Source organism: Pezoporus flaviventris, unplaced genomic scaffold (assembly GCF_033815535.1).
Source record: "Pezoporus flaviventris isolate CSIRO_AGI_PZ_B2104156 unplaced genomic scaffold, CSIRO_AGI_Pfla_v1 ptg000047l, whole genome shotgun sequence".
NCBI classification, from domain to species: Eukaryota; Metazoa; Chordata; class Aves; order Psittaciformes; family Psittacidae; genus Pezoporus; species Pezoporus flaviventris.
The window spans coordinates 9,756,106-9,771,643 of NW_026892595.1; the positions used below are offsets into that span (position 1 = coordinate 9,756,106).

Below are 15,538 nucleotides of genomic sequence, written 5' to 3' on the forward strand. Positions count from 1 at the left end.
GAAAGCTATCAGCTTATCAAATATCAGCACACTCACGAATGTATGCCTCTCCTCCTCTCAGGTCAAGCTACAACAACATAATAATGTCTTCTGGCTTTCCTCTCCACTGAGAATTGTTGTGTGCACACACGTTTCCTTCCGCTCAGAATTCATGGCAATTTGTAAAATCCTGCCATCAGACAGCCATCAAAAGGAGAGTTAACAACAACACAGTTCACACAACTTCAGTGTGAACATTCCAAAGGGTACCTGATTCCTGTGCGGAAATAAACCTCTTGATTTGCAGTTCCAGCATCAGCCCGAAAGGAACTTAATTACGTGAACTACAAAATGCTTATTACAAGATTACTCTTTAAATTTTATGATTCTGGTATTTTGAGTTGTAATCTAAAGTTCAATTTACAAAGACTGATTTTAGATTCTTCAGTGAAAAGAATGAGAAAATTAAAAACCAGTTATGCTAAAATGGCTTTATGATAATGGGTGATGGTGAAGAATTTGAGGGCATTACACACACATCTGCTTTTCAAACCAAGAAAGAATTACTGAAGTGGTCTCAATGACACTCCAAATGTGGCTTATTTCTCCTGTCTGGCCTGTAAATTCAGTTCTACAAACTGCATCCCCACTAACAACATCTACTGCAGCTGGCAAAGAAGATAAAAAAGAGAAAAGGCAAAGGAAACACAAAAGCATACAGAAGGGAATTTAGGAACACGAGACTGGGCAACTGTTCCTGAGGAACAAGAACCAACTGCATAATGAAACTACTTTCGTAAGTTGATCAAAACCTATCTTAAATTAAAGTGACAGAAAACTCATTGGGGGACAGTTAAGGGACATTGAAGGTTAAAGAGACCAGTTTTTGCCTTTTTTGGTCTTTACCCACACAGCCACATAAGGCACAATAACTCACCAGCTTCTCAGCTGCACAATTACTTTTAGGCTGCTCCATTTATATGTAATTTGATTTATGAAGCACATCATGCAATTAACACAAGGAACAAAACCTCATTGCTAAAGATGATGCTTCTGCTTCCCCGACCTGACCGAAGAGCCACCATGGTGGGAGGTGGGAGCACTGCTCCTCACCCTGCAGGCTTAGCACCACAAGCTAACTGCTCACAGAAGGCACATTTTATTTCGGATGGATTTAAAAAGAAGAGAGATGTAGTTTATATTTCTTCACTTCCCTGCATCAGCTGTCAGCTGTGCCTTGCGGAAATGAGGAACACTTTGGGATATTGGGCACTACAGAAATCTTAGTAGTTTGTGAAGTAGTTTTCATCTAGCTTTTATACCGGCTCTGGCAAGTTCACTTTGCACTCAAATCTTCCTGCTCAGCTTTGCAACTCTGAATTTTGGAAACAGCTTGTCTGTATATGAGGTCTGATTCATCTTCTGTAAAGTAATTCTAGTGCCAAGCAAAAGTAACAGAGTGGACAATTGTGTCTGTTTCATATTCACATGCCATTGAGAAGGAAGGGGTCTTGTAACTAACTCTTTTCACAATTATATAAACGAATAAGAAAGTAAAAGCTCTACCTTCAGTGACCCTGGGAGCACAAGGAACAGAGATGCTGGCAATTCAGGTCTTGCACACTTACACACTTCCTGGAATCTGGACTTACAAGCAAGTCTTAACAGTTTGAAAATGTAACACCTTTTCAACACCTACTTTTTGTAAAGTAGGCAAGGGCTTGTTTTCCATTTACAGTAACCATCAGTGTATCTTCAGCATCCAATATAAATTCAGAGAATCCAGAATGTTTTCTTGATCACAGATACAGTAAAAATATATATTGTTTGGAAGTATATTAAACACTTAAGTATCTGATAATTTTCTAAAACGTGTATTTCTGGAGTTCTGAGGCTGCGGAAGAGAAAGGGAAGCAGTGAAAGAGATTCTATCATACTGACTTGGGTAAGCAATTACTCATGTTGCATAATGACCTCTGTATCCCAGCTATTTAAAAACCTCACAGAAGTGCTTTATAATCTAACTTTTCAATAGACAAACCTGGTCATCTATTGAAGGCAAACAACTAATTTCCTTTGGAGCACAATTATTCCAGAAAAAAAGTTCATTAAAAATTGTAATCCAGGGTGATAAATCATTTAGAGCAATAAAGTCCCTTGCATGAAAAAACACAGCTTCTGTCAGTAATTGTGCTTGCCTGCACTTGGCATAGGTTTATTCCTTATGGGAAGTGATACTACTTGTGGTTATAGTTCCCAGTATCACATTTTCCTTTCCCAGTTCACACTGATAGCTATGCTTATCCAGCAGCAGTTACATAACATACAATTCCAAACATTTATAATCTACCGCTTGCAAACACTAAACTACACCAAATTAGCCCCTGACGTGCTTTGTACTAGCAAAGCAATTTGCAGATCCATCATGAAGCCTCAGTACTATTATTTGTCAGCAGTCAGTATGGCCATTTTTTTCTGACAATGTTACCTGCAAGTGATTGGTCATATGAATTTATAGTGGCTGTCATGTAACTGACAGACCCTCAGGCAAAAGGACAAAGTCAGTGTCATTTATTTCCCCCATTTATGGGAGATGGAGTACCCATCTATCTGATTAGACATCATGAGATGTCTCAGAACCAACATCAGCAATGGCTGAGATCACTGATTTCTACTGGTAGGGCTCATCGCACCCTACTCATTATGGCATTTTGGGGAACCCTGAACCCTTGCTGTCACCTTGGCTAACCTGTTTCCCTTGTTTGGCTGTGTATATTTCTACTTACAGACTGTCCTTCAGGATAAGCCCCCTCCACATGACAGCCATCAGCCTCTGAGAGCAGGGCATGTTTCTTTCCTCAGTACATTTGTTTTTCCTTTAAAATCTCCTCTGTGGGACAGGCTTCTCCTCTTCTCAGTGGAATCCTGTCCCCATCTATTCACCTAGTGCTATGCCTAATTACTACCAAAAATATTCAGTGCATAACTTAATTAGAAAGCTAACAGCAATAAATCAAACAACACTGAATAATTATTATGCATAACTTTGTACTGCAATTTCCATATCCTTGAGACAGTAATTTTCACTTTACCACATTTCTTTAAAATTTGCAGCAAGTGGGAGATGTTCAGGCCTTCAATTTCATTGGTACTCAACAGAAGATACTATTAACTCAGTAGGTTTGCCTCTGCAGTCCCTGTGCCAGCAGGCAGGTTCTACCAACCTATCATTCTGAAAGTGCTTTTTTTACCAAGTATTGCTTTCAACAAACAACAATTCATATTCTGTTTTGCATAGCCACCTTTGAGAGATGATAGAGGTATAATGGCATGTTAAGGTAAAGAACATCTGCTTAATGTAAAGCAGTGCCCGCTCGCTCAGCAGACTGTCATTAGTGTCAGCAGCGGAGGTAGCCACTACTCTGTCCCCTCAGCAGTGTTAAATGGTAGGAACCAAAAGCAGAGGACTTGGGCATCAGCAGCGGGGCAGCACGTGGAGCAGAAGGAATAGCAGTAAGTGTATACATGCATTAGAAAAAATGCCACAGAAGTTTTGCTACCACAAAAAACAGAGAAGAAAATGAGTCTATCATAATCCTTTCTGTTGACTTGAAATAGACTTGAAAAAATTCCACAACTTACATTGTATTTCAGTTTAAGCACAAACTGAAGGTAATGCCTTTTTTCCCCACACCGAAATGCAACTAGGTCACTAGCTAAAATGAAAATGATTACTTAGCTGAGGTCTGATCTTACAGAGTCAGCAAAAATGAGCAAAGTAAGATCAGGACCTTAACCATGGTGGTGAGTGGGGTGGGGAAAGCAAGTATAATATGCATGTGTGTGTTACATAAAAGTTCATGCACTTGCATTGGTTTAGTAGGTTGCACTGTGCTCCCTTCATACTTGTATTTAAGGACAAAGAATAAAAAGGTTTTGAATTTAGCATGCAAAGATTACAAGGAACTGAAAAAGATATAAATCCAGAAAGAAAGCAGGGCTGCCTGTGGACTGTTTTCAACCTGGATGACCAGCATTTGAAAATACACCGCTTGGTCATTTTAAGATTAAGCTATAAAAAAACCCTCCCCTGAACAGCAAGACATAATATTTATACTGCTTTTTCCTGTGAACACTGTTATCTGCTCTTCTTTATCCCAAAACTCACAAGTCCCGTATGCTGCACCGTATTTGAAACCACAAACACTTGAGTTTAGCATAAAAGACCATGGTTTTATTTCTGCTCTTGTTTAAAATACTAAAGAATTGCTTTTTTATTATTATTATTAGATTCTTATATTAAAGCAAAATTGATTCAAGAGTTACAGTTGAAAAGTCTGTAGCAGCATATAATGCCATGAATTAGTCTGGTGTTTCGCCGACCTGGAACCATCACATCTTTCTGGGTACTCCACATATGGAGTATTAATCTAATTATCATTAAGGATTCTTAGTTAAATTGCTGTTAATTAAATTTTATAAAATGGAAAATACAAAAAAGCTCATATAACATTACAAATGCTTATGCCAGCCTTTCATTTAGAGCCCTTCAAAACTGCAAGAAATTACCCTTCTAGCAAACTTCTGTTAGGAATGCCATCTTGTGGTTAAAAGCTGTATATAACAACGCTTCGAGGTAATCTAAACTACATTTTTACTTGCAAAATACTGCTTTTGCAGAAATGAGCTATTCGTGTATGACTTTTCAGAACTGTGGAGTATTCTTTTGTTAACCATTCTGGATGAAAACAACCGTGAATATGGCTTTCCTGTCCTCATTTGTGTACAATGCTAATTAATCATGCAGGGAGCACAAGTTTCATTAGGAGAAGGGATGCATTTATTAGCATTTTAAACAGAAGCAGATTGCCACATATACATACTACTCTATTTAGACGTAATTTAATGAATTATTCTAAAATGTATAGAAAATTTATTTTTCTCAAAATACATTTCTAGAACAGAACCCTATAAGCACACTTTACCTTCTTTATGGAGCTTTATGGAGCACCTTTGGTTGGTATATAAAGGGCCGAGTTTAACTATAGAAAGGAAACATTGAATTTTTCAATCTGTTTTATACAGATCTTATTATGAGCTGAAAATGAACTGAAAATGGCCATTTGATTGCAACTTGCTCATGAAAGCAGACAGAAATGCTAAGTAAACAAGAATGGTAAGAAGAGATCCAGAAGCATCTAATAAACTCCAAAAGATCTCCAACTTTCAAGAGCTTGGAAAAATGAATAATAATTAGCTGTGTTCAATAAAGCTGACATTTGCATAGGCACTTTCCTCCTGTGTGTGTTCGCCTCATTTTCATAACAAAAGCATATATTGCCCAAACAATCACAACACATATTGTATAATGAAATTTAAAACTAATGAGCCATACCCTCATAGCCATGAGTCAAGTCAGGGTGTGCATTAGTAGTCCATTTGAAATTGTCTAGAGACAGAAAGAACAAGGCTAAATACGTCCAGTAGCCTATTTAGTGCACAACTTGTCCTGTATACTGATAACAATGCCACAGCAGAACTGAAATGAGTACTCAATCTCTAGCACTCAAACCTCTGCCAAATACTGCTCATACTTCTGTTTGCATGCAAGTTACTCCTGTGGAAGCCAAATGGGACTGCCGGGATTATTTAGTTTGACCTCTTGCATAGCGGATCTGATTTAGTCTTCCTTCTATCAAATCATATCTTTTTAAGAAATTATCTAACACATCCAGACTAGAGCAACCTTTACCATTCTCTTATATGCCTTTATCTCCTCTTGAAACGTGTCCAGCTTTTACTTACAATCTTGGATGATTTTCTCTGCTAGATGGAACAGACCTTTATTATAAAATTTTTGCTCCAAAGATGGTTCTTCTACGCTCTCTACCTTCACTAAACTAAATAGATTCTGCTTATTGAGACTCTCAAGTCATTGATTCTTTTTAATCCTTTTATTGCTCTCATGACTCTCTTCTGTCCAATTTCCCAGCATTACTGGAAATTGTGACTGTTGGAGTTGGGCACAGTCTTCTTCGAAAAGGTTACACCAAAATTAAATATGACAGCAGTATTACTTCCCCGACAGTATTCCCATTTCTAAACCTGAGGATCTCACTGGTTCTTTCGGCCACAAGTCATGCTGAAAATTCATGTTCAGTTAAGTGTGCACATCTCCAGACACTGGTCAAAGTCAGCATTTCCTACAGCAAATAGTTCTACTTGCTAACTATGTTCTCAATCCTCTGCTCCTAGACACATAGGTCTGCTTTAGGCCACTTTAGGCCACAGTGAAACACAGACTGCTTACAGCTCCCAACCAAGCAATTCACCTTACCCTCTTTAAGTGGCTCCTTAGTATTTAAGTTTTGAGGCACCACAGATGTGTGCAGCCTTTTTTTTAAATTTCCTTTTGTGCTAAACACTCAGTTAAGAACCAATTCATGTGTCAACTCAGGTAACAAAACTGTTCAGTCACAGCTGTCTTTTCAGATATACATTTTGACATACTCAATTAGTGTCATGATGAATTTTAAATCTGGGGGTGATTCACTGCATGTTGCTATAGCAATAACTTATTTAAAAAAAAAAATAAACTATTTGAGAGTTTAAGGGTATTTCAAGTACCAGTGATGAAAGATCTAAATAAAATCATAGAGCAACAATTCCTGTGCTATGTAACCAATTTTATGAAGTTTGAGATACGCTTTTAATGAAAAGTGCTCTTGTGTTGCACAGGAAAAACAGTGTGATTTCTGTCTGGTTAGATGTTCTATGGTATTGTACACAAGCAAGTAAATCAGGCATTTTCTTAATTCTGCTGAACAATTATCGTATTAAATATTTTATTTCCTGTGCTGTTATGAAAGAAGCCAAGGATCAGCTTAAACAGTTACCAGGGAATAAAATGTTATCATGTAAAAGGCACAAACAGTATAGATCTACCTCCATGCCAGAAGTTTTACCTAAATTGGAGAGCAAGCCCAAGACTGATGTCTTTTTAGATTGCTGCATTCTGAATTGTTGAAGCGACAGCTTCCCAGTTCCAATAACTGTGCTGAGCATATTTAAGACTACTGTGAAAAATACAGAACATTCAAATTCCCCTCAAGCTGCTCGTACATGTCCAGGATTAACTGTTTGTTCACGTTAATTCACTGAAATGAAGTACTCATTTCTTATTGTTTATTAATTTAAGAAATTAAATAATTAACTTAAATATATTTAAGTCATTCAAAAGTTACTTTGGAAAGTAATTTTTAAACCTATGATCCTGAAATCATATTCCAACTGAAACAAAGTTGCGCTGCAACCAGCTCATCCCTCCGCTGAACTAAACATGACTAAGAAAGCTTAAACTGTCAGAGACTTCCTTTTCCATATTAATTCCCCAGAATACAGACTTTCTGTGCAGCACCAGACAAGTCTGTGGTACAACATAAACAGAATGCTTAGACATTTGCTATGATTGAAGAGGGTTTATTTTTTTATACATACTTTCCTTCCAGGATGATGTACATGATGTAAACATCTGTCAATCTCAGCAAAGTGAATTACTAGATCATTTACTATACACCTAATTTTCAAGTAAACACAGATCACCTCTTTCAAGATTTACTATCAAAATCTGAAACCACTCCTTTTAGTGGTATCAAATTGATAAGGATTTAGGAACATATTTGCAATGAAAAGCGCTACAGGATGGATCCCACAGTATTTATTTACTAAAAATATAGTGGATACAAATGACTAATGCATATTTCAGGCATGCCAAACATGATATACTTAATAACAATGTGTTCTTGACGTCCTTGAAGAGCAAGGTTGACCTCCTGAAAAACAAGAATCTTCCCTTTAGAGCTGTTTGCTAAAATATTTCATCACCTCAAAAACAGAAATAACAATTCTAAGTTGCTACATAATAAGAAAAAACAGAATTATCTTCTGCAGTCATCCCTAACTGCTCTATTCCCCCTTAATCTCAAATCAATCTCTGCCACCCTGAGAAGCAGGACTGTGACTAAAGGCAAGTAATGAGCAGCTGGCAAATCTGTAAGCAAAACAAAAATATTTTCCATCTAAATATTCTTATAATAAAAAGTGCAAATATAGACATTTCATTTGTCCTTAAGTTTTATTCATGTAGTATCAGTGTCCAGCAAATATTTATCTATACAGAAGAATAACAGCTTAACTATAGCTACGCTATTACTGCAGGTCAACAAAGCCGGTGGAAATGCGTCCGTATGCATGCCCACACTCTGTGTAAACCTGGCTTATATTGATTTAGACTGCAAAATCCTACCTTCGGACAAATAAGAACAAAATGTGTATACATCAAGCCTGAATGGCATAAAGAATCTTGTTAATAATTCTAATGTAGATTTGCTTTTGTATATCATTAGCACACCATTTTGCCCTAAGAAGTTAACAGAAAATACTGCATGACAACATTCGGTGTACACAATGTCTGCAAAAGACAAAAAACTGGCACTTGTGTCCAATCTTAATCATTAATGCCCTTTGAATCTTCCATAATAGTGATAGAGCAGGGGAAAAAGTGTAACAGGAATATAGTATTTGTTGACCACAGCATTTTGCTGACTTTCACAAAAACTGAGCTGTGAAGGCAGGACTGCTTCCCTCACTATCCTATGCCCCCAGCAGCCAGCTACACCGAGTATACCTGAAACTCCCTCCTTCCCTTCCATTCCTCCAGGCACAGCAGGACAAGGCAAGCCAGAGAGACTGTACGTTACAGCTACCACAACACAGCAGAAGCACCTGGTCACAAATACTGTGTACATCTAGGATCACGTTACTGCAGCTTTTATACTGCCCATTACTAGAATCCACAAGCAGATGTGGTGCACAAAAGTAGTTCACTGAAGTCATAAGAAAGTGCAGAAATTAATTAATTATTTTTTAAAATCAGTAGATACTGTATTGAAAAAGCCCTTAGGCATTCTGGGAAATATACTAATACCACAGGTACTCTTTAACCACTACCTTTGTAAACCAAATATACAGTGAAAACTGTAACTAAGAACAACTTACTTACTCAACTCATATCAACTGCTGTAATGGAAAATAGCACTAGAAATTTTGCTAGCACTTTTTCCTTCAAACCAACCTTGAGTTACTGCCACAGACTTTGAAATATCATTTGAGGCATGGCATAATAAATCCTCTGCTTGTTTAGTTCTGGCTGGTTTATCTAATAATGAGCTAACTCAAGGTAGAATTCTGGCTTCTAGCCTAGCCTTTTAGAATCTGAGTTTTTCTCTTTTAGGTACGTTCTAGGAAAACAAGCTCTTCTTTGTAGATATTTCTATAAAGTATCCTGACAGCATGTGACAAATTGCCCTGTGACATCAAATGGTATTAAGCCCCACTGAACCAGGTACTACAGGATTTCCAGAATCCTCATGCTGAAACCAATTTCTGTTGCAGTAATTCTGTCAGGACAGTTGGGTATGTTTGGGGGTTTTTGTTTGTTTTATTTTGTTTTGTTTACCTGTTTAATATTTATAATTCTGGTTTTGTACTGAGCACATTCAGGGAAATTACACCTTTCTCCACTTGGAACTACTGTGAGAATCAGTCTGAAACATAGAAACACAAGGTGGACGTGCACTTACCACCTACACAAGCCATGTGGTTTTTTGGCAATGTGTTTATGCAATCTTTTTTAAAGAACTCAGATTATATTTTGAGGGTTTTTTTTTTTATTATTACATATTTATGGTCTTTCTCATGCTGTGGTTGGAAAATTACAAAAATTCCTCTTCCCTATGAGGAGAGATTGAGTGAGTTAGGAGGATCAGGGGGCACCTCATCACAGTTTTTCAGTACTTAAATGGGGGCTAGAAAGTGAATGGAGGCTCTCTCTTTGCAAGGAGCCACATGGACACAACAAGGGGAACTGGGTACAAGTTGCACCACAAGAAGATTCATCATAAGACAAACAAGTGAAAGCACTCAGTCACTGGAACAACCTCCTCAGGGATGTGTTAAGAGTCCCCATCACTGGAGGTTTTTAAGACCTGATTGGGCAGGCTACTAGGTAATTTCATCTAGGCTGCCATTCCCATGAAAAGTAGGACCCAATGATGTTTTGAGGTCCCTTCCAACCTGGGCTGCTCTATGAGTCTGTGAAAACAAAAAACTTATTTTCCAAGGTTACTGCGGAAATAGCAAACAAGGATTAAGCAGAGAAAAGAATTAGAAAGATCCTAAAAAGACATCAAAAAACGGCAGAATCTAGACAGCTACTGTATCACACTTTTGTTATCAGTTACTTTTGATTTTATTGTATAATGTACTCACTATGGCAAATGCACATCACACTTGGGTCTTCTACCTTACATTACAAGAAATGACAATTCTATAAAAGTTTGCTAGATGGTGTCTTCTTCACCTCTAATGTAGCGAAAAGTACAAGCAGACACACAGAGGAAGCTGGTGGCTATGGCAACAGTTCAAAGCTTCAAGTGAGTCCTGACATCTAGGAGATGTTGCCTCTCAAAAAGGCAAAAGACATTATCAGTTACCACCTCTCTTGGTAATAATCTCCCTATTTGAATCTTGGTGGGAAATACAGCCTCCCACAGCTATTACGTCCTCACATCTGATGGCTCTTAGCTCTGTACCTGTAACTGCACGTCATTCAAAACTTGCCCACATACCACTTCGACATTTCTCTTAGTGTGAAATCTAGCTATTATTTTATGTCCTTGCCAAATATAATCTACATTTAGCAGAGTACATTTGTCTATTACCACAGGATCACCTAGGACAACTTGCTCTATTTTTCTGTGATGCAAAATAAAACCCCAAAAACCAATAAAGAGCCTGTCATTAGCAAAACCAGATTGCTAACATAGGTCTATTTTAGGTAACACAATTAATACCTCTGATGCTATCATGCTTTCCAAACACTGGAATTCATCTTTCACTTCCCTTGATGAGATGCCAAGCACTTCGGGAAGATTCTTTCTTACACTAATTCATGCTAAGCATGAACATAATAGAATGTCAAGGGAATTAATTTAAGAGAAAATATAAAAATGGAATTAGAACAAGCAAACTACATGACCTCAAAGATAAATCTTATCTTCTAAAAACTCAGAATACAAGAAAGAAATGTAAATAGACAGTGAAGTCTGGTTTTTACTTAAGGAGACTGCAGCTACTACCAGAAAATTCTTCTCTAGCATTAACAAAGGACTCTGAAGTTGAAAATTCAAATAGAAAAAGATCTAAGGAAAAGACTACAACGCACTGGAAGAAGAGTTACACCTCAAAAAATACTAAAAATTTCAAATGAAGGATTCTATTTCACACAGGAAAATATCAGGGGGATTTTTTTTTTTTTTTTTACATAAACACTGGCCTCACAAGACATAAAAAACATACAAGATAACATACCACCAAACTGAATGGTTCAAGGACTAACAATACAAGTCTACTTCAATCTTTGTAGTGAAATCAACCCTCGTTTAATAACATCGGACATCATTACAGCATCTTATTATGTTTTGGTGCCATAAGTGATGTGCGTTAAAGTGTAACTAATCACCCACTGACCAAATAATTGCATTGCTCTTGCAACAAGAAAGAGTTACTAGCTTTAGAAAGGTCAGACTTCATTATCTTCCTTCCTCCATGGAGGATGCTTCAGGCTTGCAAAGGAGACAGCACTGCTGGCAGTACTGGTGTCTCTGCTATGTATGATCTGCAAAAAAGTATTCCAGTCTTTTACACTCTCAATTCACAACCTTTCACCATTACACGTGCTACTTAAAAACACTGCTGAAAACTCAACAATAGAGTATAAAACTGCAGGTGGTGTGCTGCGGACTGGACACAGGCCAGGCAAATCATCACTTTGTTAAGACATGCGGCTTGCTAAGTAGGCATCACAACTGACACCATGGACACCTGATCAGTTGCTCAGTGCACTCTCATAAAATGATTCTGAATTAAGGTTTCTATAGTGGACATCAGCATACTCATATCAGCAGCACAGACCTGGTAATCTTCGTTACCCTTTTTTTTCAGGGTCTCTAACAGGCCCCAGTGGACTGGAGGGAGAGGGCTGTAAGAACTCAGCAAGTGAAGCTGACTTAATGGATTCTGGTTTATTTCTGCAATCTTCAAGGCCCTCAAGATAGCAGGTGCAAACTTAGAATAATGAGCTGTAGATGAAATAATAATTGGGCAGGTTCTGTCTTGTAATCTATCTGCAACTACTTTAGCGATAGCTGTGTGTGTATCCAAAATATACCCTGTAGTACTGTACACAGAGTGAATGGCAGCCAGGCAGTCTTCCTCAGAGCACCATCCAGCCACAAGGTCTTGCTGAAGCTTTTTGAGTAGATCTTCCTGCAGCTGGAAGTGGCCCTGATTTTCCAGCTGGTTATATAATTGTGTCACCAGCTGTCCATCCTCATTAGCAATCAGGTGCAAGTATCGCTCAAGATTGGAGGACTTCAAAATATCTACTGCTGGTGAAAAAGTGGGGATTAGTTTTCTTCCCCTCAAATCATAAACACCTGTCCTTATGAAGTCGGTCAAAACATTATTTTCATTGGACGCACAAATACATTTTCTAATAGGAATTCCCATCATTTTAGCATACAAAGCAGAGAGTATGTTGCCAAAATTTCCTGTAGGAATGCAAACATCTACAGGGCTTCCAAAAGGAATAACATCTTGATGAACAAGGTCAAGGTATGCAGAGGCATGATAAACTATCTGAGGAAGCAGTCGTGCCCAGTTTATGGAGTTTGCTGCAGCTAAAGCTGTTCCATATTCTACTGTAAGAAAGCCAGTATAATCAGAATTAGTAAAGATTTGCTTTATAGCCGTCTGGCAAAAATCAAAATCAGATTTGACACCTACTGACAAGGCATTTTCCTTCTGACAGCCAATCATCTGTGATTTTTGAATTGGGCTTACTCCATCCTCAGGAAAAAAAATCATCACAGCAATTCTCTGTCTGTCAGTGTCATGGAGACGACTAAAGCCATCTAGGACAGCACTTCCTGTGTCACCAGAAGTGGCTACCAGAATCAAGTAATTGCAGCTTCTGGGAATGCAGTATGCAAATATATGTGGCACTAGCTGTAATGCAAAATCTTTAAATGATGCTGTTGGCCCATGAAATAACTCAAGGAGAAACTGATTGCCTGTCAGATGCCTGACTGGGGCAATTTTAGAACATGCAAAGTTTTCTCCATAAGCAGTTTCAATAATTTCTGCCAGCTTAGAAGCAGGAATATCAGCAGGATGTATACATCTTTCTAGTATCACCTGGGCTCTTTCAACATAAGTTGCTTCTATTAGGCTCTGCCATTCTCCAGCAGTGAATTTTGGAAGTCCTTTCTCAGGAACAAAAAGTCCTCCATCAGAGGCTAAGCCCTGCGTAACAACATCACTGAAGTATTTATCAACGTCTTTTTCCATACTCCTTCCAGACCTACTAGACCTAGTTGAAATGAACGTTTCCAGTTCTGAGTTTTGGTATCTCTTCACAGCATCAAGTACCTTTTCTGCTGCAACCTCTGCTGTAATATCCCCTCCACAAAGAACACGGATGTCACACCACCTCCTGTAGAACTGCTTCCTAAACTGAAGTATGTCCTTGAGAGAAACACTAGGAGACTGGCCCACAATGCGATCCACTTTCATTGACTTCAGCCTGCTCATAATGACTGTGGTGGGTACATCCAGATAAACAACTATTCCATTTTTCTTCACATGCTGCATGCCAGCAGCATGCATTGGATTGGACCCAGTAAGGGAAATGACACTTCCAGATGCTGAGAACTCCAACAGGGCTTTTCCTTCCTCCTCTAAAAATTGCTCATTACCAACATCCTGAAGTTTTTCCGACACACTCATATTCCAGGTTGTTTCAAGGACATCATCATCTATGTCTATGACAGGGCAACCTAGTTTCTGACCTACTATTCTCCCAACAGTTGTCTTCCCAGCACCCGGAGCTCCCATCAGGATAATATTTTTGTTTCCAACAAGAGAATAGCTTGAGAACCGTGACTTCCATATCTGTGCAAAGGCAACAGGTCTTGAAGGCATCAGTTTTAAACACATGCTAGAAAGACTGGTTTGGGTTATTAGTCTTAAAGGCTGATATTGAACAACTTGAAACATCTTCTGCTGGGCTGTGGAGAGTTTTTGCTTTGGCTTTTTTTCAAGCCAACTTGATAATCCACTTAACTGCTTCAAAAAGAAAAAAGACAGCATTAGCCGTTCAGCAAACATCTGGGAAAAAAAGCCTAAACGACAGGAAATTCAGAACAAGAAGAATGCAAACATAAATCCAGTTTTGATTTCATCAGTGCCAGGGAGGTATTTTTCATAGTGAGACTCATTCCCCTCTCCTGCATAGCTCACTTCCACTGTCAAATCTAACCTCAAGCAGTCCATGTTCTCAGGGTAAACAAAGACATCCAAACCTAAGATGACACAACTGTTTGCAAATAATAATGTTTAAAGGAATTCAAAACCAATCAGTTTTTCCTTTCATAGACTTACTTTTAAGACTCATAGACTAGTTAGGGTTGGAAAGGACCTTAAGATCATCTAGTTCCAACCCCCCAGCCATGGGCAAGGACACCTTGCACTGTGCCACCCAAGACTCCATCCAACCTGGCCTTGAACACTGCCATGGATGGAGTATTCACAACTTCCTGGGGCAACAAACACATTTACAAATAACAAAAATGAACTAAATTACCTTCTCATAAGCAAAATGTTAACAAAATATGCATCCGCCTTCCCAACATACCACTGATTTCTTATACTTGTTTCTAAAAAGAATAAAATGCATGACTCACTTAAATACACAGAAAAAGCAGAGGCTTGTGCACAGCAAGGCTGGAAGAGTTGCATCCAATTCGCCTCTGGAGGGATGGCAAACCAAGTGATTTGTGAAGAGCTCCTGTAATAGCATTATACTGAGTGTGGTTTGTGTAAAGCAGGAGAGAGAGAGAAAAAACACATCATGAAGACACTCTACCCTTAAAACAAACAAAAAAGGTCACTACAAAAGTTGGATCTCCAACAAAGTTTAAGCAAGCAGCTCTCAATACTGTACTGTTTGCTTAGAGAAATCAATGTCTATCAGCACGAACTGCAACACATGATTGGTGTGCGATGTTTCAGGCAAAATCTCCATGAAAATCAGGAAGAAGAGGGGGGTGAAATAAGCACGAATTTGCACAGAAAACCCTTAGAGTAATTTTTTCATTTTAGGCAGGCTATTGGTATAGACACAAAGTTTGCAACAACACAACATGTGATTCGAATTCAGTAACCAAACAAGCCAGTGGCAGTTTGCAGCTGCCAAAGACCTCAAGGTAGGTCAAGGCTTATAATTACCGTAGTTCAAATCTGTTAACACGGGACAACTTCCATTGACTTCTCTCAGAACTTTTATGTAGAGAAAAAAAAAAACCACACCTAAATCCCAAAGCAAACCACTCAACTTCACCCATCCCACAGACCAAGCTCCTGCACTGTTCTGAGGCCC

At 38.4% G+C, this 15,538-nt stretch overlaps 1 protein-coding gene across 2 annotated transcripts; it reads right to left on the bottom strand.

Moving 5' to 3' along the window:
- Positions 1–10,554: 10,554 nt before the first annotated feature.
- Positions 10,555–15,486, bottom strand: THNSL1 (threonine synthase like 1). 2 transcript variants are annotated; one of them, XM_061468231.1, is made up of 3 exons: positions 15,469–15,486; positions 14,844–14,947; positions 10,555–14,223 (listed from the first exon to the last, which is right to left on the bottom strand). In XM_061468231.1, the coding sequence occupies exon 3, from the start codon at positions 14,155–14,157 to the stop codon at positions 11,935–11,937; it is 2,223 nt and encodes a 740-aa protein (XP_061324215.1). In that variant the 5' UTR covers positions 14,158–14,223; positions 14,844–14,947; positions 15,469–15,486; the 3' UTR covers positions 10,555–11,934. The 2 variants fall into 2 exon arrangements, with proteins under 2 accessions (XP_061324215.1, XP_061324214.1); XM_061468230.1 differs by lacking the exon at positions 15,469–15,486 and having other exon boundaries at positions 10,555–14,226; positions 14,844–15,096.
- Between the last annotated feature and the right edge of the window lie 52 nt (positions 15,487–15,538).